Source organism: Solanum lycopersicum, chromosome 9 (genome assembly GCF_036512215.1).
Source record: "Solanum lycopersicum chromosome 9, SLM_r2.1".
NCBI lineage: Eukaryota > Viridiplantae > Streptophyta > Magnoliopsida > Solanales > Solanaceae > Solanum > Solanum lycopersicum.
Window position 1 is genome coordinate 7,932,123 of NC_090808.1, and position 26,216 is coordinate 7,958,338.

Sequence of the window (26,216 nt, forward strand, 5' to 3'; positions counted from 1 at the left end):
CTATCACATGTGTATTGAAAGAATACATTTTCTTTAATTTAATATAATTGATTGTTTTGATTTTCTCTAAATTATTTTAACTATAGTGGTATAAATTCACTTTTATTCAACAATTTAAATAATGATTCAAACTAAAAAATTTAAGATAAAATATTTATATATAATTATAAATTAAAAAGTTTAAAATTTGTGATTCCTAATAATGGTAATTGATTATTTTTATAATAATATTAGTTACTTTAATTTCAACTTCAGTAATTTAATTGATGATATAAGTTGTTAAGATTAAATATTTATATAACAATAATTATGAAATTACAGGTATATCAACTTACTTTATCAGTTAAGAAATTTTTATTTGTTATTTTAAAATTGAAATCAATTAATTTACTCGATATTTATATTTCAATATTATAACCATCTAAAAAATATGTTATACAAATTGAATAATGAACAATATATAAGATAAAAGAGCAGTAGAAACGAGTATTTAATATAGTCAACCGACCCTCTTCTCTGTTGAGTCCTCACCTCTTCTTTCAACTGTACATTCACATTCGCCTCAACTCTTTCTCTCTCTATAGCTACAATTACCAACGAAGATACAGCTTTACAGAGACTCCATTGATACTCCATGTGCATGAATTCAATGGCAAAAATGTAATGTTGATATTCTGAAGAGAACGTTTGATGAATTAGGGTTTAGATTTTGTTGAAAATGCCTGTGAATAGGTATCAGATTCGGAACGAGTACAGTTTGGCTGATCCGGAACTGTACAAAGCTGCTGATAAAGATGATCCAGAAGCTCTACTTGAAGGCGTTGCCATGGCTGGACTTGTTGGTGTTTTGCGTCAGCTTGGTGACCTCGCCGAGTCAGTATCTCCTTTTTTGTTTTTCTTGCTTTTATTTTATCTGATGCGTTTTTCGTTTTCAATTGGCTGATTTTAGAATTTTGTCGTTTTACAAGTGAATGCTTTCTGGATTTTTATGTTTCAATCCACCTTTATTTTCGTAATTTTGGATCGATATAGTTAAATATGCGAGTTGAGATAATCAGTATTGAAATCTGTTGAAATTTGGTAGTTGGAAGATGCTTTGTAGTTATTGAAAATGGAAAGTTGAATTTGTGAGTCCATTATTTGAAATGTTATTTGATTGCATTGTAGATTTTCTTTTTGTTGTTTTTTTTGACAATTATTGCATTTGTATAATGTGACTACTTTTTTTTATTTGTTGCTTTTTTCGGCTGTTTGATTAAGCATTTACAAGTAGTTCTGTTCTGGGTAAATTCATACGGAGTTCCTGTTTTTTTTATTATTTTAATCTAGATTATGCTTCTTAGAAGATGAGGGAATTGAGATGGTTTGGACTTACGAAGAGGAGACGTGTAGATGCCCCAGTGAAGAGGTGTAAATAGAGGGTATGAAGAGAGGGAAGAAGTATTTGGGAAATGTGATAAGACAAGATATGCTGTAGCTTTAGGTTACCAAGGATATGACCTTAGAAAGGAGGGTGTGGAGGACATCTATTAGGGCTGAAGGTGAGTAGAGTTTACTGTTGTATTGCTTAGGATGACTGATGTTTGCCATGATACTAGTTATATTATTGTAGTTCTTGTTTTTTTTAAAAATTTTTATCATTGTTTATTGTAGTTTGCAATCTATCCTAGTATGTTATTTATTGTGTTTCGGTTATCACATTACTTAATTGTTTTTTTTGGCTCCTTTTTGGTAGACTTTGCATTGTTTCCTTGTTACCTGCTATATTCTTTTCATTGTCTCTTTCTTCTTTGTATCTGGATTTGTTGCATTTGAGCCAATGGTCTTTTGTAAACGACCTCTCTACTTCCATGAGGTAGTGGTATGGTCTGCATACGTTTATGATTTAACCTTCCCAAACCTCACTTGTACATTTAACTGGGTATGTTGTTGTTGTATGCTTGTTAAAAAATGTTCAGAGTATGTAGAGCTTAATCTATTGAGTTGCTGATCAATTAATTGTAAGGCATAAAAATTTGGTAGTATCATTAAAATGTGGTGCCAAATATGGGTCTCTTTGCTTATACACTCTCCCTGTAAGTGATTCCTGATCACTTTATTTTGTAAAGAATGTACTACAGTTGTTCTGTTTAATTGTGGTAGCGACTAAAATGTTGGTTTTCTTTTTTATTGTAAAATTGAAGGTTTGCTTCTGAGATATTCCATGACTTGCATGAAGAAGTGATGGCAACTGCTGCAAGAGGTCATAGTCTAACGGTCAGGGTCAAGCAGCTTGAAGCTGATTTTCCTTTGATTGAGAGCGCATTCCTCTCACAGACCGATCACTCTTCTTTCTTCTATAATGCTGGTAAGTGCTAAGAGTATTTCATTGGCCAATAACACCATACAAATTCTGGACAACTTAGTATACTTGCTTTTTTCGCGCACTTTGATAAACTCTTCTTGCTTCTTCTTAATTCTGTACCAAAAGATAACTGTCCTTCCTAACTGTTTTATACATGTTTGTGGTGCATGTGTGTGTGTGCAGAGAGAGAGAAAGAGAGAGGAAGAGAGAGCATAGAAAGGAATATTTGTTTTTTATTTTCCTGAACATAGAATGTGGTGTGTATGAATATTAGTGTTTCTGCATCTGAAAAAAATGGATATTAGTATTTAAGCAATTTATTGAGTTCCGATATAACCTATTAGTGAAAGTGTTCGTAATAACCTATTAGTGAAAGTGTTCGTAATACAAATGTTATTTCAGGTACTGATTGGCATCCTAATCTGCGAATCGACCAAAATATGGTTACAAGGGGAGATTTACCTCGATTTGTGATGGATTCATATGAAGAATGCAGAGGTCCACCTCGCTTGTTTCTGCTAGACAAGTATGCTCTGTTTTTGACAGCTTTAGTTGCATAGAGTGTTAAACTTTGTTAGAACAGCGTTTGTCAAACTTAATGGTATTGTAACAGGTTTGATGTTGCTGGAGCTGGAGCATGTCTGAAACGTTATACAGACCCTTCATCCTTTAAAGTCGAGACATCCTCTTATGCATTCACAACTTCAGATGTTCAGAGGGAAAAGAAAACTCGCAAGACAAAGGTAATTAAAAGAAGAGAAACTATTACTCTTGTTTCTCTGCTACCTTTTGGTTTACTTTGGAATTTATATGAGTGACATGTTGATTTAGTGGTTTTTTAATGGCTTCATATTTGAGATGACATTTTTTCCTTTTTCTTCGGGCTACAATTGGGGAAGGTTATTAGTGGTACTATGATAAGTTCTTGATACTTTCTTCCAATTACTTGAACATTTATTTCTTTATATGGTAACATGTGCTTATGTGCTTGAGTCTCTGTCTATCTCCATCTTGAAGCTTTCTGAAACCATCCCCTCATATCTCCATCTTGATCCAGAAAAGTGTAAGGGAAAAAGGAGCAAACTGATCTTGCCCCTTAAAATGTTTAATTTTAACTTGACACCTTTACTGAGAAGTGAATCTATTATTTGCTAGTTGAGCAAAGTTGTGTATCCTAATATGCTTATTTTTTCAGCTATGAGGCATCTGATGTCTGTTATAGACTAGAGGAGTTCTTTTAGCTTTAGCATATAGGCAGAACGATGACTTTCACTAAACATAGTAGCGAAACCTGCATTCTTAATAAGAAGTTCTTGCGAAAGGAAATTGGGGTTTGCTAAAGAAGTGTCTTTCCATCTTGGCTACTGTTTCTGGAGGGTTCTTACTGTTTCATCCATCAGCAAGCAGCTTCTTTTTAGTAATAATATCAGTGATGATGAAGTTGCATTATCTTTCTGGTGCTTCAAAATATTTTTTCATCTTGCTGTTGCAGAAGAGAGGTTCACGCTGGAGGAATGGGGAGACACCTGAAGTGTTGCCTACATCACATGCCAAGTGAGATCCTTGATGCCTAGTGTATAAAATATGTATTATGATGGTTCTAGTCGAGTATCTTATTCTGTGTTCCTCACGTTTCTACAGACTCCATCAGCTGTTCTTGGAGGAACGCATTGAAAACGGTATAAATGTTCCTGCACATCGTGTGAAATTGAAAAGAAAGCTGAATGGATTTCCATTTGACCCGAGAACTGGGAAAAGCTATATGAATAAGTTCTTGGAGATTTCTTCACCAGAACATAAAGTAGTCCATGAAGTCGGTATTGACTCATCACCTTTGAGATTGCCATCGACTGATGCCTGTGAAACTTTGGCGGAAACTGAAGATATTAGACCACCGAGTCCTGATAAGGAGGTGATGCGGAGAAACAAGAGAGCATCTTTATCGCCATCTCCACCACAAAGTGCAGAGAATAATAGTCTAAGACCATGCTTAGATGAAGTCAATGGGGATCTCTCCTGCTATCGAGTAAGAGGAATTTCCAGACGAAGCCATAGATCACAAACAACTGATATCTTGCCTTCTATTCATAGCTTGGTTGATGAAAAGGAAATAACAGTGGATGGAGAAAGCCGAACAGAAAAAGGTATTGGTTATGAGTCTGATGATGTTGCTAGTGAAATAGATAATTACGTTGATGCCCTAACTACAATGGAGGCAGAATTAGAAACAGACTCTGAGCAGAGAGACAGAAGGGATTTGCCCTTCTTGAACAGCAAAAAGCAAGTGTTATGTCTGTCTTCTAGCAGTGAAAAGCTTCAAACTCAATCTTCAGATTCCCATTCAATTGAGAACTCTACATTATCTGATGATGGGAATAGTTATTCTAAGAAAGAAATATCTAGTTTTTCTTGTTCTGATTCCCCTAGCACTTCTGTTGAGAGTGTCCTCTTGGAGAGCGAAATTTCTAGTAAGGGAGCTAAGACCTCTGATACTTCATGTGAGCAGCAATCTGTTAATGAGGAGACTCAATTACCCCAGCCTCCAGAAGGCGGTGTTTATGATAGAAAATGCATTATAGTAGCTAGGGAACCCAGTGGCAGTTGTGACTCTGGTGAGAAAACTGCTACCTTAAACTTTACAGATTCATCTCCTATGCCGATACATGCTTATACAGAAATATTTGTTGAAGTTGCAGGGATGAGAGCTGAAACAAATGAAAATTTCATCACTCATGGCAAGAGTGAAGATCCTTTAACTACCATTGCAGAAGATGCATCAAGTTTGCATGTCAGTCTACCCCATGCTCCTGTTATCCTTGATGCTCCAGAACAAAATGGAGATGATTCACCATCTAGAGCATCCATTGACATCAAGCTGACAGATGGTTTGGTTGATCAAAATTTGAAGCTAGATGAAAATGTGTCTTGTGCATCAAGTCATTCTGATGTTCCTTACCACGCCACAGATAACATGCCAGAGTCAGAATCTCCTGTAATCCAGCATGAGAGCAATTTATATAATGATGCGAGTCTGGTTAACAATCTTCCCATTACATCTGAGCTCCTTAACATTCCTTCTGAAGACAGGCATGAAGTGTTGTCTGCTGATTATCAGCAGTTACCCAATTTGGATGGTGAGGATCCATCGGTAGGTGATGATTCAGCCTCCTTATATAATCTTCCTAATTGTCCTTCATCGGAAGAAGGTCATACCTCACCTTCATTGTTGGCTGTAAACCATCCAAACCACGTGGATAATGGTCTAGACAATGAGAATTTAAATGGTAGTTCTGTTGGTTCAGTTCAGATACTGGATGTATTGGGTGCTTCTGATACAGATTGTGGCAAACACTTTACCATGTCTCATGATGAAATTGCAGAAGATGCATGCATGAAGCCACATAACATCAGTACTAAAGATATTGAAGCTGGTGATGCAGATAAGGATCATGAAGATACATGTGGGGCATTCAGCGATGGAGTTATGTCTGAGCCAGGGGACCTCAGTACAAACTGTGGGGGAGATGGCCTCGATTTTGTTGATGTGCTGAACTCTCAGACTTCAGAAATTCCAAATGATATTCAGTCACTTGAATCTGGAGAATTGAATATTTCATGTTCTAGGCAGGAAAATCCTGTTGAAGTTTCGAGTTTAACAAAAATTGACGAGAAGGGTAGTATTGCTCCCAGTGAGCTTTTGTCTGGAACTGTGTCCACTGGTTCAATTGCCTCACGACATCTCAAATCATTGACCAATAAAGGAATACTGTCAGATGAGACAGTGAATAAGATAGATAAGTCTGATGTCACAGATGAGACAGCTTCACTTCTTGCTGCGTTGGCTGATAAGGAAAATTTTGATGATCTAAGCTCATCTTTAGATCACAAATTATTTTCAGAAGAATCTGTTTGCTCAATTGGACATTCCAGCCAGAGAGAATTGGAAATTGATCTATCTAATAGTCATGCAGAATCAAAGTTTATGACACAGAGAGCTAATACCCCAGATTCTAACTCCTTTGTGCTTGATACATCCAACTGTCATCATCCCGAGTCAGCAGTTCTTGATACTCCCTCTGGAAGTGAACTCTCGTTTGATGCTGAAAACACTATGGACTCGAGCGCTGCTCCAAGCCAAGCGCTATTAAAAAAATGGTGCTTGGATACTGAAGAGGTACTCTCCCGAAGGAGGAACGTTGCCGATTTGACTGAAGATGCCTCATCTTTGCAAATTTCTCCGGAAGAAGGAAAGGATGAATTAGTAGACAATCAACCTAATGAGGAATTGCTGCACAAAGTTGATTTGGACCAATCACCTCTCCTGGAGAAGATACAAAGTCATGTTGACCAAGTGTCTGATGCGTCTTCCCTATCTTTTGTGGCAAACCTTCCGAGTCAAGATGCAATCCCAGATGTTCTCGCCCACAACAGCAATCTAGTTTCTGAACCTTTGCTAACTGATTACTGTGCAGAAGAGACGGCTGAGTCAGCAATTCATGAGCAAGTTAAAAGGGAAGTGCTGGATAGTGGTGAGGCAAAAGCAGAGCCATTACCTCAGTTAACCCAGTCACAACTGGTGGATTGCTTTGACATTGAACAATCTGCTGAAGCTTCTTCAATATCTTCACAAACAGTGCGCCCCAGTCATCCTTCATTCCCCGAGCTTTTATCACAGAGCAACCAAGATAGTTTGTCATCTTTGTACAAAAAAGACGAAGAGATAGCATCTAAAGTATCAGATACAGAGAGATTGATAGATGAAGATACAGCTAAAGAGGTGCTGTTACCTCAATTTGAAGAGGCACGCCTCTCCAATCATGTTGACATAGTAGGAGCCCTCGATGCGTCTTCAGTACCATTTATAGCAAACGTTCCTAGTCAATCTCCGGTTTCAAATCCATTATCTCTCAGCAGTCATAATGTCAATCCTTTTGAAATGGGGAATACTCCTACCTCTCCTGGCTTTGCCCTGCTTCCCGATGAAGCCCAGACCAGCCTGGTAGAAATGCCCCCATTGCCTCCTCTTCCTCCAATTCAATGGAGGATGGGGAAACTACAGGCTTCACCGGATTTGGACGGGGATCCAACACAGCATTATATAGGTGCCAATCCATCGAGTCTGGCATCTAGGACTGATCAGGATCCTCGACCTGTGAATCAAAACATGCTGTCAGCTGTAGCTACAGAGAGTTCAGAACTTATTGATCTGTATTCTGCTGATAGCGTGGCACAATCAGGTTTGTTAACTTTGCCACCCACAGTTCTTGGTGGAAACAGTAGTATTAGGTTTATTGATCCAGTTTATAAACACTATACAAAAACTCACTTTCCATTGGCAGGTCAATATCATGAGGTGCAGCTGCCTAGTTTGCATGCTATAGAAAGGGGGGTGGCACAGCCTATTAATTGGATCCCAGGTGTAACTTCTCTGGATAAACCTTCTATTGATGTTTTGGGTTCAAGTGAAGAACTCATCCAACAACAGAACCAAGTCGCTCCAGAATTGCTTCTGGAGAAACAAGGCTCTGCTCATTTGGAAGGGAATCTGCCGCTACCAGTTAGTGATGGAATAAAGCCAAAAGCACTTCCTGCAGATATAGTGATTACAGATGCTTCTGAGTCGTTATTCCATGAACCATCCCAGCCCCAGCATCAACCTCTCCATCAGTTAGCACCGGAGACTTGCTTAGACAGATCCAATCTTGAAGAGACCCTCACAAGTTTGGAAAAAAATGTGGTGACTCGTGGTACTGTTATACCATCATATACAGAAAATGCGAAGCCTGATAATAGCGGTCCAACTACAGAGGCAGAAATTATTTGGCCAGCTGTGGAGGAAGGAAACACTAATGAGATTCGTATAGTGAAACTACAAAGACCGCGGACTCCATTAATTGATGATCTTGCTGCGCATGACAAAAGCAAAGTAAGTTTTGGTTCATTTTGGTCAAACTTGGAGATTGCAGTGTTGGTAAACTTCACAACTCTAAAATTTGAAATTTGATCCGTTGTGCAGTTGAGGAAGGTCACAGAGCGGGTTAGGCCTGAAACACAGAAGGTTGATGAAAGAGATCCTGTCTTGCAGTTGAGGAAGGTCACAGAGCGGGCTAGGCCTGAAATACAGAAAGTTGATGAAAAAGATTCTCTCTTGCAGTTGAGGAAGGTTACAGAGCGGGCTATGCCTGAAATACCGAAGGTTGATGAAAGAGATTCTCTCTTGGAACAAATAAGGAAAAAGGTAACATATCAATTTTATTATTATTTGACTTTGCATTCTAAGTTTATGTGTTCCATTTTATTAGTTGTGAAGTATTTCACTGAGCTGAAAACACCTACTTTGTTTTCCAGTCATTCAATCTGAAACCAACGGTTGCAACAAGGCCTAGTATTCAGGGTCCTCAGACTAATCTGAGAGTTGCTGCAATTTTGGAGAAAGCAAAAACAATTCGCCAGGTCGATCTCTCTCTCTCTCTCTCTAGATATGTGTGTGCGCACGTGGACACAAACAAAGGCATAATTGGAAATCAAATGAGCATCTGCATATCATTGGTTCTAAGGTTTTCCTTGTTATTACAGGCCTTTGCTGGAAGTGATGAAGAGGATGACGAGGATTCTTGGAGTGATTCATAAAAAATCTAGCACTATGATAAGTTGTTGGACACATTCCTAGTGCCATGGATTCAGAAGAATCTCGACCTCTCTTCACATAATTTTCCATTGCTTTTCCCACCCCCTGTAAAATACTCTTCCCCTCCTCTCTCTCTCTGTGTCTGTCTGTAGCATGTAGCCAATTGATATTTGACAGTGTTGTCTCCAAGTCATAGTATGGTAAGTATATTCAATCATGAGATTGCGTGCAAGCGGGTTGCCATTCATTTTTCATGTAAAGGTAGCTAGCTATATATTGTATTTCTTGTTTACTAGTTTTAGTTTAGAGGGTCTGGTCAATTTTTGTATCTACAATATAGTAGTGGCTTTGATTTGTCCAAGATTGACAAGAGTATATACGTTGGAAGTGTTGAAATTTATTGTATACGTTAATCGAACAGTTCTGTTGTGTATAAAAATACTGATATTATGCCCAGGTTCCTGGACTTGATGACAGCTCTCTATTACTTTGATATGAATGAAGGAATCTCCAATTGCTTTTTTCAACTTGCATCAATATTGGCAGGGAGTAAATATGGAAAAGCATTTGTCATTTGCATATGAAAATGTTCACAGGAAAATATTTTATCCTGCTGGATATGGAGCTTATGCAATCAGTATCCATTTCGTCAATGATAGTTTTCACTTTTTTCGGAGTTTTATTCCAGGAACTTGTTTGGACGTAGAATTGTTATACAAGTTTTCGAGATTTCAATTCTGCTGCTTTTTTTTTCTTATTTTCTTTTCGGAATTTGGAAATTCTTAAAGAGTTATTTTCACATTTTTCACTTCAAACTACTCGTAAGAATTCAAAAACAACTCTAATTTGCATTGTCCCCAAAATTGTTACTTTCTCGATCCGTAATCATTTGTTCAAATTGATATATTTATTAGAAAAATAATAATTGATGTAATGAGTTTACCATTTTGATTATGGTGGATGAAAATTAAATTTTTTAAGAAGTTCTATCCTTTTCAAAGTAATCAAGTGAGCATAAAATAGGTAAAAAAAATTGTCCTTAATTAGTTAAAATGGATAAATAAAAAGAAAATTTTGACAAGTAATTAAAAACGAGAGAGGGAGTATAAATTAGAATAGAGTATTAACTTTAATATCCTAAGCATGCTTAGAGAGAGAGAGGGGAATCAAGAAGAGTATATGGGTAATTATTTTTTCACTTACACGTTTTTCACTACAATAAGGGGCTATCTATAAGTCAAATATACTGTGGCTAAAAAAAGTGAGGGACTCGGGGCCCGTTTGGATGGGCTTAATAAAAGCAGCTTTAAAAAAGTACTTTTGAAAGTGCTGAAACTTATTTTTAAAATAAGCAGTTATGCGTTTGGATAAAAGTGCTGAAGTTGTTATGTCAAACGTGAAAAGGGAAAAATAGAAGAAAGAGATGTTAGGGTTATATGGGTAATTTGGAGATTGTATAAAAATATTAAGGGAAAAAACATAAAAATGTGGTTAACTTAAAACAGTTTATAAGCTAAAAAAAAAAAGCAATCCTACCCCAGCTTTTAACTTTTGGCTTAAAATAAGTTTTTTTAACTTAAAATAAGTTTTTTTAACTTAAAATAAGCTATTTTGAGTATTGTCAAACAGTTAAATAAGTCAAAAACCAGCTTTTAAGTCAGTTTGACCAGCTTTTAAGCTGAGCCAAACAGGCTCTCATATTGTACTTTATAGGATACAAAGAAAAAAATATGTGGACATCATATTTTACAACACTATCTTTTGATGTTTATGTAAAAAAAACTCTAGTGAAAGAAACGTATAATAATATGTATTATTCGTTGCCTGATTAAAATCTTATTTAAAAATTCAGTGAGACAAAATATTGATCAAGAAAAAAAGAGTGCAATGAGTATTGATTCCCCTTGATGAAACATTAGTTAATATCTCGTAGATGACTTTCAATCTTGTATCTTAGCTTTTCAAAGGATGGAGTTGTTAATGCCTTAGTGAGCTTCTGTTTCACCCTTTTTTCGAAGACGAGGAGTAGAAAAGAATTTTAGTGAAATATGTTTTGTTCTGTCTCCTTTGATGTATCATCCCTTAGTCGAGCTATGCATACAATCTTGTCTTCATATAGTTTTGTTGGAATTTCTTTTCAAAGGAAGATCATATGTTTCTTGGATATGTTGAGTTATTAATCTCGCCCGAGTACATTTTTAATAAGTATGATAAAAAGAATATGAAAAAATTGAGGGCAATTTCTTTTAATCCATGCCAATACATGCACAAAAAATCCTTACATTGTTAAAACCCCAATAAATCATTGCATAAAATTGAAATAGTATACCAAATAAAATACTAACAAAATATAAAGGTTAATGCTAAATTTCTAATTATTTAGACCAGCCTGCATTTTCTCTAGTCGGATAAGTCAAGAATGGAAATATGTAATTCTCATTTCGGTGAGTTCGGCCTATACAATATGATATTTTTAATATATAACTTATATAATGGTGTCTATATAATTAAGAAACTATATTACTTTTTTTTTTTAGTTTCATCTTATTTAGATAATCGAATTTTTAGCAAACTAACAAATTATACTAGATTGATATTATTTAATAACAAGAATTTAATGAAAACATATTGTTGTAGGTATAAGTGATTTTGACACAAGTATATCAATTCAAAATATCATATAATATGAAACAAAAGAAAGGGAGTAACCTCTTTTTTTCTTAAAAAAACATTGACATCGCCAAAGTTTTCCTACTTCTCCATTGTTACAATCAGATCCGAAAAATGAGAAATCAATCAAGATGGACCTGAATTGAATCATGACTATATAAGCTATTCTGATATTAAGAGATTAAATATAGATGAAATTCGTGGAAGCGGACCTTTTATTTCCTTGGACCACGTAAGAATTCGTCGTCCGATTGAATCTGATGGTTGTTACCCATTGTATTGTTGGTTTGACTGCAATGATTGTTTTGATTATTTGAATGGTTGTTATGTTCAAGATACATCACGTTGTATTATATTGTATTGTGTTGTAATATATTATACTATGTTATTTCAATAAATATAATTTGGATAGATTGTTGGACTCTATCATTTCATAATGTGCATTTATTCATAATTTAAATGATAAACCTACAAAACAAAAGTGTACAAGGTATAACTACTACGAAATTAAAAGATAGAGTGAAAGATGAAATAAAATTATTAAATAATAAATTATAAAGACAAAGTGAGAAGAAAATATTAAGGTAATGATACTGTTACGATCCAAACCGGGTTGCGACTGACACCCACACTTACCCTCCTATGTGAGCGAACCAACCAATCTAAACCTTATCATTTCAATGTAATATCAACATAAAGTAATGCGGAAGACTTAAACTCATTAATAAAATCAATAACTATTATTATCCCCAAAATCTGGAAGTCATTACCACAAGAACATCTACGATCAAATGACTAAACTAAGAGTATTCTAAAAGCTAAAAATACATAAGAAGCTAGTCTATGCCCGAAGTTCAAGGCATCAAGACTTGAAGAAGAAGATCCAGTCCAAGCTAGAAGCATTAGCTCACCCTGAATTTCCGATGTAGTAAGACTGACTTGAATTACTGTTGAGTTGAAGGCGACGGCACTTTTGCTGCACTCCACAAATAAACAAGAAGAAAACATAAAAGTAGGGGTCAGTACAAAACACGGGTACTGAGTAGATATCATCGGCCAACTTAAAATAGAAAACAATATATACCAAGTAATATCATAAAATCAACTATGATACTCAACATGTAGCAACAGCAAGTACTATATCATTAACAATTACCATCAAGTTCACACATGAGGACTCAAGCCTCAATACCATATTCATTTGGGAATTATGTTCATTAGATTGAGTATATTAACATCTTTCAAGATTCATTATCTTTATTTCTCTTGTGTCGGTACGTGACACTCCGCTCCCTCATATTCATTAATCCTCTTGTGTCGGTACGTGACACTCCGATCCCCTACTACTATGTGTCGGAACGTGACACTCCGATCCCCTAAATCTACGTGTCGGTTCGTGACACCCGATCCCCTAATTCTACGTGTCGGTTCGTGACACCCGATCTCCTAAATCTACGTGTCGGTTCGTGACACCCAATCCCCTAAATCTACGCGTCGGTTCGTGACACCCGATCCCCTAAATCTACGTGTCGGTTCGTGACACCCGATCCCCTAAATCTACGTGTCAGTTCGTGACACCCGATCCCCTAATTCTACGTGTCGGTTCGTGACACCCGATCCCCTAATCTCATTCTATCAACTCATCAAGACTTCTCCCTTACCAAGGCATCATCAATCTCATTACTTTAGTTCATCAAGCCTTCTCCCTTACCAAGGGATCATCATTAAAAAGAGATTAGGTTTTTATCAAGATTTGGGATTCAATAACTTCATCATGTTTAATATAATCACAATTATATAATCACGTTCATGCATGCATACAATTAAGCACATAGCAGGGTTTACAATACTATCAATACATATCATTCGCTATCGAGAGTTTACTATGAAAGCATGAAAACCATAACCTACCTCCACCGAAGATTAGAAATCAAGCAAGCAAATTCCCAAAGCTTTGTTCTTCTTCTCTCCCTGTTCGATCCTCTCTCTCTTTCGACTTTCTCTCTCTTTCTCTTGTTCTTTCTATTTTCTTTATTCAAACCCTCTTTCTTTTACCCTAATTAGTATATAATTAAGAATAAAAGATGGCAATAATAACCCACTAATTAACTTAAGGTTACCTCTTTTATCCCCCAAGAAATTGAGTTATTAATATAAACCCACGAAATATATAATTATCACAGGAATAGTCCAAAACGCCCCTTTAAATCGTGTAAAGAAATCCGACCCAGACTGGGATTACGCAACCTTCGACGGCCCGTCGTGCCTGCGACGGTCTGTCCTGCAGGTCGTCGCAAGGTTCAGAGAATGGATTTTCATTGAAGGCTCTGTGACGGTCCGTCACGCCTGTGACGGTCCGTCACGCCTGTGACGGTCCGTCCTGCCATTCCGTCACGAAGTTCAGAGAGTCGATTTTCAGTACCCAATTTCAAAATTTCTAAGTGTTTTGAAACGAAACCCCTCGACGGTCCGCCGTGCCCATGACGGTCCGCCGTAGGTTCCGTCATCTCAGCCTGTTTTTCCAGAAATAAAATCTGCTGCTCAAAACGACTAAACAGGTCGTTATAGATACGATCACTCTAAATTGGTTGTTATATAAATGAGACTTTTTATTGTTATTTAAAAGGCATGATACAATAGAATTTAAAATAATAATCAAAACAAATATTGTATTTAAATTTACTATATAATACAATACAACGAGTAACGACCATCCAAACAAGGTGTTGAATTTTATTTTGTCATGTTATTTAAATCCATCATTAATAAATCACAGTGAAAATAATCATAATTAAAAAATACTAAATAACATAAAAAAATAAATCTAATAAGAGCCCATTTGGCTTAACTTTAAAAAGAGTAGTTCTTTTAGTAGTAGTTTTGATCAAAGTCAAAACTTTAAATAACTTTTTAAGTTAAAAAAAAATAAAAAGTAGGAGCGTACCAATTTTTAACTTTTAACTTTTTTAAAAAAAAGTTATTTTAAATTTATTTTTGAATGTAAACACTTTCTAAAGCTAAAAATGACTCAAAAGTAAATTTGATCAACATTTAAATATCCGTTTGGATTGACTTATTTTTAGGTGTTTTTAAGCTAAAATAACTTTGAAAAGTTTTAAAGTGTTTGAGTAAAATTAAAAAGTGCTTATAAGCACTTAACTTTAAAAAGAATAGTTCTTTTAGTAGTAGTTTTGATCAAAGTCAAAACTTTAAATAACTTTTTAAGTTTAAAAAAATAAAAAGTAGGAGCGTACCAATTTTTAACTTTTAACTTTTTAAAAAAAAGTTATTTTATTTTTGAATGTCAAACACTTTCTAAAGCTAAAAATGACTCAAAAGTAAATTTGACCAACATTTAAATGTCCGTTTGGATTGACTTATTTTAGGTGTTTTAAAGCTAAAATAACTTTGAAGAGTTTTAAAGTGTTTGAGTAAAATTAAAAAGTACTTATAAGCACTTATTTTGAAGCTAAAATAACAAAAATAAGCCAAAAGCCAAAAATTCTAACTTATGGCTTTTGACTTATAAGTCATAAGCCAAAAGTCAATTCAAAAAGGCTCAAAGTATCAATTACATGATTAAATATTAAAGAAAAAAATAAATTAGGTTATGTAGTTTAAATGTATAAATCAAAGAAAAAACTAATTTTCAACATATTATTGTCGTTCTTAGTTTTTAATTAATTTTTTTTTGTTAGCATTAGTACCGATTTGATTTAAATTTGAGTTTTCTTAGATTTACGAATATTTATGGACTGTAACATTTTTTGGATCACTCAAAATTTTAAGTCTCAAGTACTTGAAATAATATGTTGAAATATTAAAATTATGAAAAAGTATAAAATATATTCAGAAACTATGTCAAAGTAAATATTTTTATGTATAAAATAAATTTTAAAAATTATCTGTGTAATGTCGGGTTGATTTATCTCGTGTTGATTTTTTTTTGTCAAAACCAAACCAACACAAATATAGTTAGGGTTTTATTTTCCAACACTAAATCAAGTAATCAAATCAAACCATTAGTCGGATTATTTTTTCGATTTGACTCGATTTGCGATTTGGTTCAGTTTTCAATTCGATTTTATAAATTTTACCTAGAATATTCTAAGACATTTCAAGAATTATTCCAAGATATTCTAGAATATTTTCAAGAAGCTGTTCGTGACTCTAAAATCTTTATATAAATATATGTCATGTACTCCCTACGTCCATATTTAATTGACATGGTTTTTATTTTTAGTCAAACTATAAGAACTTTGATTAACATTTTAATATATATTTTTTCATCATATTGATATGTAAAAAAAATTAATTTATAGTACTTTTCATATAAATTTTGAATAACTAAATTTGTAGTTTAAAATACCAAAATAATATAATTTAATTTAATTTTCAAAGTGAGTTAATTTAACTTTAAAAAATATAACATAATAAATAAAAATAAACCGAGAAAATAAGTTTTTATATGGACAATCTTATGTTATGTGACGCTTAAGTGACACGATGATGTGGTGGATCATCATACTAAGTACGTGCAGTTTTTTTTCTAGGGATTCTGATTTTATTTATGTGCTTTATTTTGGTCAAACTGAAATTGTTGAAGAATTTGGCATCATTTTGAATATTATACTTGAATTTGCACGAAAACGTGATTTGATAATTTTGACATATATGCAAAAGAATATGGACAAGCAATACCATGAATTTAATCCAAATGCTGTTATAAGAGGGATTTGTGTTTTAAGATGAATGTAACATAATAGTAATTGATACCTTTCATGTGTATTATTTATGCCACACAGGACATATTGTTTATCTTTTAGATAGTTTAAGTATCTATATATGTACACCTATAATTAGAGAACATAGATGTCTGTAAAGATCAAGTTAAAAGATATATTTATCTATTATGCCAATTTGTAAACTGTTGAGAAGTTTTTGAAAGACATAATAAATAAATATGTTATTTAACTTGACTCCAACTTATATTTATGCCCTATAACTTTGGATATACACAAGTAGAGACTTAAATTTTTTATAAAATTGAACAAATAGACACAACATCCTATGTGACAATTTATGTGCGACGTGTATTATGTCAAGTAAGATTTATATATTTTCATATTCAACTATATACAATTTTAAGTGTCAACTTGTATATACCTAAAATTAGAGGACATAAATATAAAATAAGAACAAATTAAAAAAACATATTTATACGCAGTGGCAAAGCTAGAAATTTTACAAAAGGTGTCCAAAAATTACATTAACTAAAAAAATGACGAATTGGTGTACTAAAAATTTAAAATCAGAACGTAATACTAATAATCAAATCTCTTTTTATGAATAAGTACAAAAGAATTTTAAGTTAAACTACATAATACTTATTTTAATGTATATATTTAGTTTAATATAACATGATCAGATTTAAGGAAAAAAGAGAGAGAAAAAAGAGAATTTTATGCTTCAAGCGACGACGACAATGACAATATCTCGTAAAATAAATAGTATAATCAAACAAGTTTTTTTAAAAAAAAAAAAAATTCTATATGGAACCTTTTTAGCTTTTAGTATTTTTATATGAAACTTTAGGATTGTTTATTAACTTAAATTAATAAAAATATAAGTTGTATTTAAAAAACAAAAGTCAAAGTCAAATCAATTAAAATTCTAATTGGCTTCTAGATTTTTAATTTCTTTTTCTTAACTTTTAAGTTGTATCTAATCAAGGATTATTATTTTAAAATATTAATTTTAATTATTTCAAATAATATAATTATTAATTATTATTTAAATTTAAAAAATAATTAAAATAAATTCTTTTAAAAATATAAAAAATGGCATAAAGGACAAATGTCGTTGGTGAGGATTAAACCTGCGCTCCCTGCTCGGCTGCTCTCCTATGAGCTACTTTTTCAACCCCAAGAATCACTGGACCACACATGCTTGTTGAGATCAAAGTGTTCAAATTAAATTAAGTAGTCATTTAAGATATTATTTTATTTGTATATTTGGCATAAATTTTTGACGAAGAGTATTCAAATTGAATACACTAATTTCACTATAGCTCCGCCTCTATTTATTCGTTATTACTTTTTTTTTTCTCGTTTGCGACTTCGTGGGCATATTATTAGCGTCTTGCTAATCTACTACATGAATAAGACTTGTTTTCACCCTTCCCTCACTTTATTGTTTATGTTCTTTTCTTTCTTATAGGATTTTTTCTGGGAAAGTGAATCTAAAAAATTGGTATTGAAGCAAAGTTTTTGATATCTTTTGATGATAAGAGGGAGTTGCTCTGATGATAAGTATTTCTCATTTTCAATTCTAAAATTGTTAGTTTGAGTTATCAAGAAGGTAAAAAGATGAATGCTCTTGCAAAGGGATTTAAAAAATATAAAAATAAGACGTGCACGAGTTAATATCTTCTCATCTCGATAATAGATATGATATATAAATATGTTCTTTAAAATCTTTTTTACCTAACATTTATTTGCTTCAACGTTGTCTGAGCAGAGTAGACAACTTAACTTATATAGAAATGAACAAGTTGACATATTGACAATTTATATTTTACGCGATATATTATATATAGTATCCTACATATATTATATCATGTAAGAAATTTATGTTTACTCATTTAATTTTATTTTAAATATCTATTAATACACATAAAATTGAAAGGACATAAATAACATTTACAGTTAAATTAAATCACATTAAATTAAATTTTATGTATTATGCCTATTGCTAATTTGCAAATAGTGACATACATCTCAATTGGCAAAGAAATTGGCATAATTATTGACTACAATTTCTTTGTGAAATTTGAATTTTTTATTCTTCAAGAGGCAAGTAGAAAGTTCCCCATCTTCAGGCAATTAAATCAACTTAATCCCCAAGTAATTAGGAGTACGACCTTTTGGCCTTCATTTTCTTACTTACCTATAATTACGACGATAACATTTTTATGGAAATATATATATATATATATATATATATATATATATATATATACTTCTCGATAAAATTTCTGACTGTCACTAAATGAGAACAAGATAATAAGGATAAAAAATTATTTATAAAATTTATTTTCTTAGGTTTTTGTTAGAAAATTTTGTTTCATATAAAAATGACCAGATTGTGTAATTACATAGAATATTACGAATGAAATAAACACCTTGAATTATAAACAAAATATCAAATTAGAAAAATTGGCTCACAAAAACTAATAATTCAAACGTCTTAATTTTTTTAAAAAATCAAGATTTATTTTCAGGTCTTAATTTAAATTTTGGAATTTGTTTGGATCGATTTAACTCTCGAAAGATTTAAATGTTAGTCTCATATACATACAATATAACTTAAGTACTTCATACCTTTAAGTTGTGAATTGAATAGTTTCAAACTTACGAGAATAACTAAATATCTTCCGTCTTTTTAAGTTATTAAACAAAAATACTAGTGATTATGCTAATTTAGTTTCGAAGTTAGACTTACTATATCTTTTTGGCCGTCACATAGCAATACTTCTTAATTTCCTTTTTATTTTAATTTTCTTTGGAAAAGGGTGAGTGTATTAAGGTTAAGACAACGGGGAGGGTGGCTCCACATGACCCCGTTTTTGCCTCGTTTTCAAATAAGTTTTTTTATAGTAAAATTATCCTAAAAAAATAAGGTGTAATGTGAATATGAAAATGGAAAAAATATGATTGGTGTGAAAATAAGGTTCATATTTCTAGCTTTCGGAGCATCTCTAATTCAAACATTAAATTTTACATCAAATTTGATGTCAGTATTATTTTGGTGTAATCAGCTCCAAACTGCACCAAATTTTGCACCAAAAAAATATTTTTTTTCTTTTTATTATTATATTATTATTTCTTATTTCATTTATATTTTCTTATTTCATAAAATAATTTTTTTCTAAAACATTCACCATCTATAATTCATATTATTTCCTTTTATAATTGTTTATAAAATTATTTTGTACAATAATTTTTTAAATAATATAAATTGCTAGCAAATATTATACATTATACATAATACTGGATAATATAGATAAATGTGAAATCATTAATGAAATAAAATTAAATAAATATTACATAATTGAAAAAAATATTTTTAATTATACATAAATATTCAACTTTAAGATCACTATGGTGCTAGCATAAATGATCTATTAACGCATTAGGTGGTTCAGAATGAAATTCTTTGTCCTTTATTTTTTATATCGAGTTAGAAATTGTTGAAATTGATAGTTTTCATCTCTTGCCATTTCTACGGTCGGAGCTGGGCCTTCTGACTCGTCTTTAATTGGTGCATTAAGATCACGCTTATCCCCAATTATCATGTTGTATATTATAATACATGAAGTTAATTATATCATGTGTCACTTCTTAATTTTTTAAAAAAGTCATATATAGAAAAAAAAAATTATAAAAAAAATTTAATTTTATATCTAACATTAATATTATAAATATATTACATAAAAAATAATTAAATATACAAGAGATTTTATTAAAACATACCATTTATATATAATATTTTAACTAAAATTTTGTATGATAAAATAGTATTAAAATATTCAAAAAGTAAATTGGTGTGATGAATAATATTACACCAAATTTGATGTAACACTATTCACACCAAATTTGATGTAAAAATTGGTATGAGTTGGAGCTCAAAACACTAAATTGTGATTTGATATAAAATTTGGTGTTGAATCGGAAATGATCTTAAAGAGTTGGAAAAATGAAATCGCTCGAATGCTAAGCGATCCTCATTTTCAATCTTAAAGTTACAAGTTTAAATTATCAAAAAATAAAAAAGATGTAACAACATCCTGAGAAGGGGTAAAAAAAGAGGTTCAAAGTACAATGGCAAATCTTATATTTGGCAAAATGAAAGGACACATTAACCATAAACTATAAGAACATCCAACAGCCAAAACTAGAACTACAAATGCTAAAAAAATATAATAAAATTGAACAGTTGGACCTTAGAGGGGATGATAGCAACACATTCTTATCAAAACATTGTATTATTGTTGCTCACTTGTCATTTTAATATTTTTATTTTTCTTTTAAAAAAATAGAAGATACCTTCTTCTTTATTGTAGGTTCTTTATTTATTTAAACTTAAAATCTGTATTGTACCATTTGGACTGAAACCCTAAGAAATGACTTTGACCAAGCAGTCCCGTACACACTATAAGGTTTGTTTGGTCCACCTACTATATACTATTTACCTTTTTTTTTTCCTATAAAAAATCAATTAAGTAGCATAGGTATACAGGTGATCAATAGAATCCTATTCATCGAAATATTATCCTTTCTATATAAAAATTGATATCAAATATAAATATTTTTAATAAAATTTTTAATTTTACAATTGTATCCGTCTTTCGCTAAAATTTAAGAATTCCAAACAAGACTCAAAAATGATAGTTATAATTAATATTTGTAACGAGTATGCACGTTACCCTTAATTTATGAGACCACACATGCTCACGACTTATTATATAATTAACCAACATATATTTCAACTTGTTCATAATATATATATAGTCAAGCCAAAATAAAAGGGGGCAAAGAGGATATATGCAATATAAAATGAGCTTGATGTATTTATTTATTTATATTTCCATAAGCACAAACTTACTCCAGTCTCATCTTTTATAAGATAACAAAATTAAATTTAAGAAAATAGCTAAAAGTTATATTATATTAGCTATTTGGTCATTAATATTGAAGAACACTTGAGTAGTGACTCTGAAGTAACCACAAAATTAACATTTTATTTTCTTACTTTTCACCAAGATAAGTAATTGGACAAAAACTAATTTCTCTTCTAATTTGATTATTTGAAGTATTAGCTCATAAAAAGTATAACAGCATAACGAGTTTATTCCAAACTAGTTGAGGTCAATTATTTAAACTTTTTATATTTAGAGAATTGCCATATAATAATTTGTTTACTTTTACATTAATCTTAATATACTACTAATGTTTTATACTCATTTTATTGTAATGTTTTTGTCTTTTTGTTTATAATATGTTTTAAAATAAACGGATTTAAGACCAAGAATGTGAAATTCCGTGTGAAGTACCTTTTTAAATTTTCAATATTAAAATTATATTTTTTCTATGTCTAATCAAATTTTTTAAAAATAAATTAAAACAAGACACACTACTTTTTAAGACCAAGAATGACTTTTACGTGGCCGATCGAGTTGTTCCCAACAAATGTAACAAAATAAAACTATTTGATATTTAACAATAATTCACATGTCTTATAATAAGGACTTTTCCCAGCTAATCTACAAAGATAATGGATCCAATATGCTTTTAAAAAAAAAGAAGAGGAAAGGTATTCCATGGACTAGAGTTCCACTAATGTTAGAATAAATACAAACAAGAAGATTTGAATTTTAATATTATTACTAATTATGAATATGAAAAATGTCAACGAATAAAAGGATAGAGGTATTACTATTTTAAGTATGCATAATCCATGGCTAAAAAATTAGTTCCTTTTGATTCTGATTTATGAGATACCCTTCTTTTAAAGTTTATTTTATACAACAAATTTCATTTCTTCCTTAATTTTTGTATTTTATTAAATTATGTAGTATAAATTAGAACATAAAATAAACATATTCGACGTTCACATCAAATTACTCCTTCGGAAAAACTCCCACTCCATAAGGTCTAACACAAAGGATCATCTCTTATATATATATATATATATATATATATATATATATATTAGAGAGAGTTATCACGATTCACTTTAAAAGAATCAATTTGATTAATCTTTTGAGCTATATTAAATTAAATAGATTTAATATTTTAAATTTTAAATATTCTATAATAAAAAAATTACAATCGTATTCATTCTGTTTGACTCTCGAAAAGCAAGTCGATGATATTTTTTAAAATCTATAAGTAAATGATATGCATTCTCTCTTCATTCTTTATGTATCAAAATTAAATTATTGGATGTGTTGTAAAACGCGACGTGGTAATAAATATATGCAAGATTTTTGTTATGATGTATGTGTCATGTGGGTGTACGATGTTATTAACTATAGAGGATAAATACTCAGCTCCCTTCTGAATGAGCCGCCGAGAATTGGTCAAATCCACAAGGTTTGACTATCACAAAAACTAGAAAAAAAGATTTCTAAATATTCCACGGTCAAAAGTACCTTTTAGCTTCCTAGAAAATGCCTAAAACACCAAAATTTTTATAACTACAAATACCACAAACCCCATTTTTTTCTTTTATAAAATCTAAGTACTCATCTTTTTTTTTTCCTCTTAATATATTTTTTTTGTTCAAATTATATTTCAACAAGTTTGAATTTTAAATGGCTTCTTCAGGTGGAAATATGAACACTTTTATGAATTCATTTAACTCATTTTCTTCTTCTCAATTCATGACTTCTTCGTTTAGCGATCTTCTTTCGGATAATAATAATAATAATAATAGTAATAATGATAATAAGAATTGGGGATTTAGCGAGGATAGAAGTAAGTCATTTCCAATGATGAACTCATCAACATCACCTGCTTCGCCTTCCTCTTATCTTGCTTTTCCGCATTCATTAAGTCCATCTATGCTTTTGGACTCGCCCGTTTTGTTCAACAATTCTAATGTAAGTTGTTTTTTTTACCATATAAACCATTCAAAAATATACGTTTTTGTTATCGTCTGATTTTGTTTTACTTTTGAACAGACTCTTTCATCGCCAACTACAGGGAGTTTTGGTAATTTGAATTCTAAAGAGGGCAATTCTGAATTTTCTTTTCAAAGTAGGCCTGCTACTTCTTCCTCAATCTTCCAATCTTCTGCTCCAAGAAACTCATTGGTATGAACTTGTTTGAAATTTCGACTTATTTTTCTCTCTCTATTTCTTTTTACTTGTCATATTTCGGTTTTTTCAGAGTTAAACGGAACGAATACTAATTTTTGATTGATATTTTAAGATGTAATATCAAAAAGGTTGGAACTTTTTTGATATTTTTCGTATAGATTTTCAAATATTTGTAATTGGAATTTAAAGTATTGTCTATTCTGATTCAATTTAGGTTCAAAAATTAATCAAATTGATTGAGTTGTGACAAGTAAACTAGTATTTACCTCATTAAAAGAAATGTCAAACTTATCAAGTTAATTGACGGTTATTATATAGTTACAATTGTCCAAGAATATTCCCCTCAAATATTCCAATTCCATAACATGTCTATCTCTTTGCTGCAAAGTTTTTAGTTTATAAAAATGAAACAATTTGGAAGTTAGAAATGAGTTTTGAATTTGAAGTTGAACAGAAAAATTTTGTTTGGACATGAATGACTTGTTGTAAGTGAGAATTGTTATTTCACGCCAAATACTGATCTAATAAGTTCTGAACTTAAAACTTTAATTTCCGAAATTCTAAGTTTTGAAGTTGAAGTAATGAACAGAACAGTATAGTAAACATTAATTTGCAAGTTATAATATTTGGTTTGAAGTTATGTTGTGCATTTCTTGGTCATAACATGGAAGCAAGATTGCAATTTGCAATAAAATATAGATACTAATAATAGTCTTGTTAGACCAACAAACCACAAATTGCCTTTTCTTTTCTTTCTCTAATCATAATTAATTGACTTAAACAGGAAGACTTAATGACAAGGCAACAACAGACCACTGAATTCTCAACAGCAAAAACTGGAGTGAAATCAGAAGTGGCTCCAATTCAAAGCTTTTCACAAGAGAACATGTCGAATAATCCTGCTCCGGTGCATTACTGTCAACCATCGCAATATGTTAGAGAACAGAAGGCGGAAGATGGATATAATTGGAGGAAATATGGACAAAAGCAAGTGAAAGGAAGTGAGAATCCGCGAAGTTATTACAAGTGTACATTTCCAAATTGTCCTACAAAGAAGAAGGTTGAAAGGAACTTGGATGGACACATTACTGAGATAGTTTATAAAGGGAGTCATAATCATCCCAAACCTCAATCCACTAGAAGATCATCTTCACAATCGATTCAAAACCTTGCTTACTCCAACTTGGATGTAACAAATCAGCCAAACGCGTTTCTTGAAAATGGTCAAAGAGACTCCTTTGCTGTTACAGACAATTCTTCAGCTTCTTTTGGAGATGACGATGTTGATCAAGGCTCTCCTATCAGTAAATCAGGAGAAAATGATGAAAATGAACCCGAGGCAAAGAGATGGTACGTTTTAACACACAATCTTTCAAATGTTTTGCTTTTATTGATACTAATTGATATGAAATCTGAATGTTATGTTGTGTTAATTGTCCTTTCAGGAAGGGTGACAATGAAAACGAGGTTATATCATCTGCAAGTAGAACAGTACGTGAACCTAGAATCGTAGTTCAAACCACAAGTGACATTGATATACTTGATGATGGTTATAGATGGAGAAAATATGGTCAAAAAGTTGTCAAAGGAAATCCGAACCCAAGGTTAGCAATCCCTACACCATATAACATTAGTTGTTTTTCTCATTACTACAGCTTACTATACAAAGAATTGAATGATCAGTTAGCATAAATCTCTTAGATCATGTCCTTGAAAATTTGAATGAAAAGTAAGTCTAAATGTGAGTCTTCGTTATGTCTTTATAGGAGTTACTACAAGTGCACATTTACTGGATGTCCGGTTAGGAAGCATGTGGAACGAGCATCTCATGATCTAAGAGCCGTTATCACAACTTATGAAGGAAAACACAACCATGATGTTCCTGCAGCACGTGGTAGTGGTAGCTACGCAATGAATAAACCTCCATCTGGAAGCAACAACAACAATAGCATGCCAGTAGTTCCAAGGCCTACAGTGTTGGCTAACCATTCTAATCAGGGAATGAACTTTAACGACACATTTTTCAACACAACACAGATCCAACCACCAATCACCCTCCAGATGCTACAGAGCTCTGGAACTTCAAGTTATTCAGGATTTGGTAACTCATCGGGATCCTACATGAATCAAATGCAGCACACGAACAATTCCAAGCCGATAAGCAAAGAAGAACCCAAAGATGATTTATTCTTCAGCTCTTTCCTTAACTGAAACTCCTCCATACCAAAATACAAAAGATAGAGATTTCTTTCTCAAGTCACTGTATTCGTTGTAACTTATGATAGTTTTTTTTTTCCCTTCTAGAATACAAAGTTAGGTTTTACGATTCAAAATAAGAGTTAGTCCATTATTTTATTTGTCTCGAGCCGAGCTCTGGATTTCTTAGCATCTGTAACTTCTCATTAAGATTTTTTTTTTTTAGTATTCAGGTGGAACTGACGTTTCATGGTTGAAAGTTGATATATTTTTTTTCGTGTGAAGTTGAATATTCATTCTTTACAAGTAACCGTTCATTCGTATCCCTCAGAGTTTCTCATTTTTGCTTAACCATAAATCAAGAGGAAACTTCCACCAACCATACCAGAGTTCATTTCTAGACTTTGACAATAAACTGCATTATTAAAATGATCACTTTCTACGCGAGTAGTTACATCTATCAGTAAGCATTGTCCTACGCTTGGTATCAACAT

General features: G+C 32.0%; 2 protein-coding genes across 3 annotated transcripts; both read left to right on the plus strand.

The window, feature by feature from the left end:
- Positions 1-486: 486 nt before the first annotated feature.
- On the plus strand, positions 487-9,428 carry LOC101259665 (protein SCAR2). 2 transcript variants are annotated; one of them, XM_010327476.4, is made up of 11 exons: positions 487-873; positions 2,184-2,347; positions 2,747-2,870; positions 2,958-3,087; positions 3,837-3,898; positions 3,986-4,956; positions 5,035-7,581; positions 7,684-8,270; positions 8,361-8,582; positions 8,693-8,797; positions 8,921-9,428. In XM_010327476.4, exons 1-11 carry the CDS (start codon positions 719-721, stop codon positions 8,972-8,974), a joined length of 5,121 nt encoding a protein of 1,706 aa, XP_010325778.1. In that variant the 5' UTR covers positions 487-718; the 3' UTR covers positions 8,975-9,428. The 2 variants fall into 2 exon arrangements, with proteins under 2 accessions (XP_010325778.1, XP_010325779.1); XM_010327477.4 differs by having other exon boundaries at positions 5,041-7,581.
- A 13,262-nt stretch (positions 9,429-22,690) lies between these two features.
- LOC101268787 (WRKY transcription factor 33B) lies at positions 22,691-26,006 on the plus strand. Its single transcript, XM_004246260.5, has 5 exons — positions 22,691-23,307; positions 23,389-23,520; positions 24,311-24,876; positions 24,972-25,130; positions 25,293-26,006. Exons 1-5 carry the CDS (start codon positions 23,020-23,022, stop codon positions 25,735-25,737), a joined length of 1,590 nt encoding a protein of 529 aa, XP_004246308.1. The 5' UTR covers positions 22,691-23,019; the 3' UTR covers positions 25,738-26,006.
- Positions 26,007-26,216: the final 210 nt, after the last annotated feature.